Raw genomic sequence first — 1704 nt, 5'->3', positions numbered from 1 at the left:
TTTAATATTCTGATTGAAGGAGACAGTTTACTACTAAAGAGTATAAAGATCTAGTCAATAAGAAGAACGGAGGGAAGCACAGAGATCAGGAAGACTTAGTAAACCTAATACGATATAAATACTTGAGGGGAGAAATGGCATAGATATGAAAAAATAAACTGAAAATTGTTTTCAATTTTCCTATTCATGTTTCAACAACGTATTACTTACATCCCTATTTTGTCTCACTGTTTTCAAAATAACAAAACCTGTGCAGCATATTCTTGAGAGCTGCTTTCACCTGCTGGTTTCTTAGGGTGTAAATAAAGGGGTTTAGCAAAGGCGCAACAGAGGTATTGAGCACAGCTACACCTTTAGTTAAAGTCACCCTTTCCTTTGCTGATGGTTTCATATACATAAAGATGCAACTTCCATATGTAATAGAGACAACAACCATGTGAGAGGAACATGTGGAAAAGGCCTTTGTTCGTTGTTGAACAGAAGGGAATTTTAGAATGGTTTTGATGATGTATGTGTAGGAGAGGACCACTAACAACAAAGTGACTACAAGTGTCACAACAGCTAAGACAAAAGCCATCACTTCTATGAACTGTGTATCTGTACAAGAGATCTGCAGGAGAGGAGAAGTGTCACAGAGGAAGTGATCAATAGTTTTTGAAGCACAGAACTCCAGCTTGAGTCCCAAGACCAATGGGGGAAAGATAATTAGGAATCCAGTTAACCAAGAGCTGAGTACAAGCTGAGAGCACACTTTGCTGTTCATAATGATCGGATAATGCAGCGGTTTGCAGATGGCAACATAGCGGTCATAGGACATGGCAGCCAGAAGGTAAAATTCTGTAACTCCTAATAAAATAAAAAAGAATAACTGAGTTATACAACCATTGTAGGAAATTGTTTGGTCTCCAGTCAGAATGCTTATCAAGAATCGTGGAATGCAGATAGTTGTAAATGAAACTTCTAAGAAGGAGAAATTTCGGAGGAAGAAATACATTGGAGTCTTGAGATGGGGGTCCAGCAGAGTGAGGAGGATGATGATTAAGTTTCCCATCAGGCTCAAGATGTAGTTGACAAATAGAAACAGGAAAATCACAATTTGCAACAGAGGATCATCTGTCAATCCAAGCAAAATAAACTCTATTTCCACTGAATTGTTCATTTCTTTTTTTTCCTATCAAAGCTAGAGAAAACAAAATTATTATAGTTAAACAAATATTATTCTTTATTTTCAGCCATAAAATGTTCCTTATTCAATAACTTATCTATGTGCAAATATTTTCACAAATCTACTTTGAGGTCATCAAAACGAACATGTCCCCTAATGTTAGTCATCTTTATAAAAATGCTGAGTTTCTTCCCGTGACAAGATTGAAATAAGGCATACTTACCACTTAATAGGGGGCTTATCAGTCCTTTGAAATTTAACTTCACAATTTAGTGTTGATTTATAACCCATCTTTCAAAGACTTTACCCTAACAGACTATTTAAATAGCTCATATTTTCTATTTTCTGAATTTAGCAAATATCTGAAGTAGTTTTTATTCCATTTTTCATCATCGTTGTATTTCATATGTCCTTTATTGCATTTTTTCTATCATTTTCTTTCAGTTTCTTTTTTAACTCCCTCCACTTGCCTATTCATATACTTTGTCAGTGGCCTTTAGAATCAACTTAGAAAGTTCTAAGTAAGTCATTAACAATGT

At 35.2% G+C, this 1704-nt stretch overlaps 1 protein-coding gene across 1 annotated transcript; it reads right to left on the bottom strand.

The window, feature by feature from the left end:
* Window positions 1-202: 202 nt before the first annotated feature.
* On the bottom strand, window positions 203-1159 carry LOC148759071 (olfactory receptor 6C6-like). Its single transcript, XM_088797975.1, is given in 1 exon segment — window positions 203-1159. A coding segment is annotated over 1 exon segment (957 nt).
* Between the last annotated feature and the right edge of the window lie 545 nt (window positions 1160-1704).

This window comes from Rhinolophus sinicus, chromosome 1, assembly GCF_057876585.1.
Source record: "Rhinolophus sinicus isolate RSI-liver-muscle chromosome 1, RSI-T2T, whole genome shotgun sequence".
Lineage (NCBI taxonomy): Eukaryota > Metazoa > Chordata > Mammalia > Chiroptera > Rhinolophidae > Rhinolophus > Rhinolophus sinicus.
Note: the sequence above shows the minus strand (reverse complement) of the source record. Positions and strands in the feature narration are given on the sequence as shown.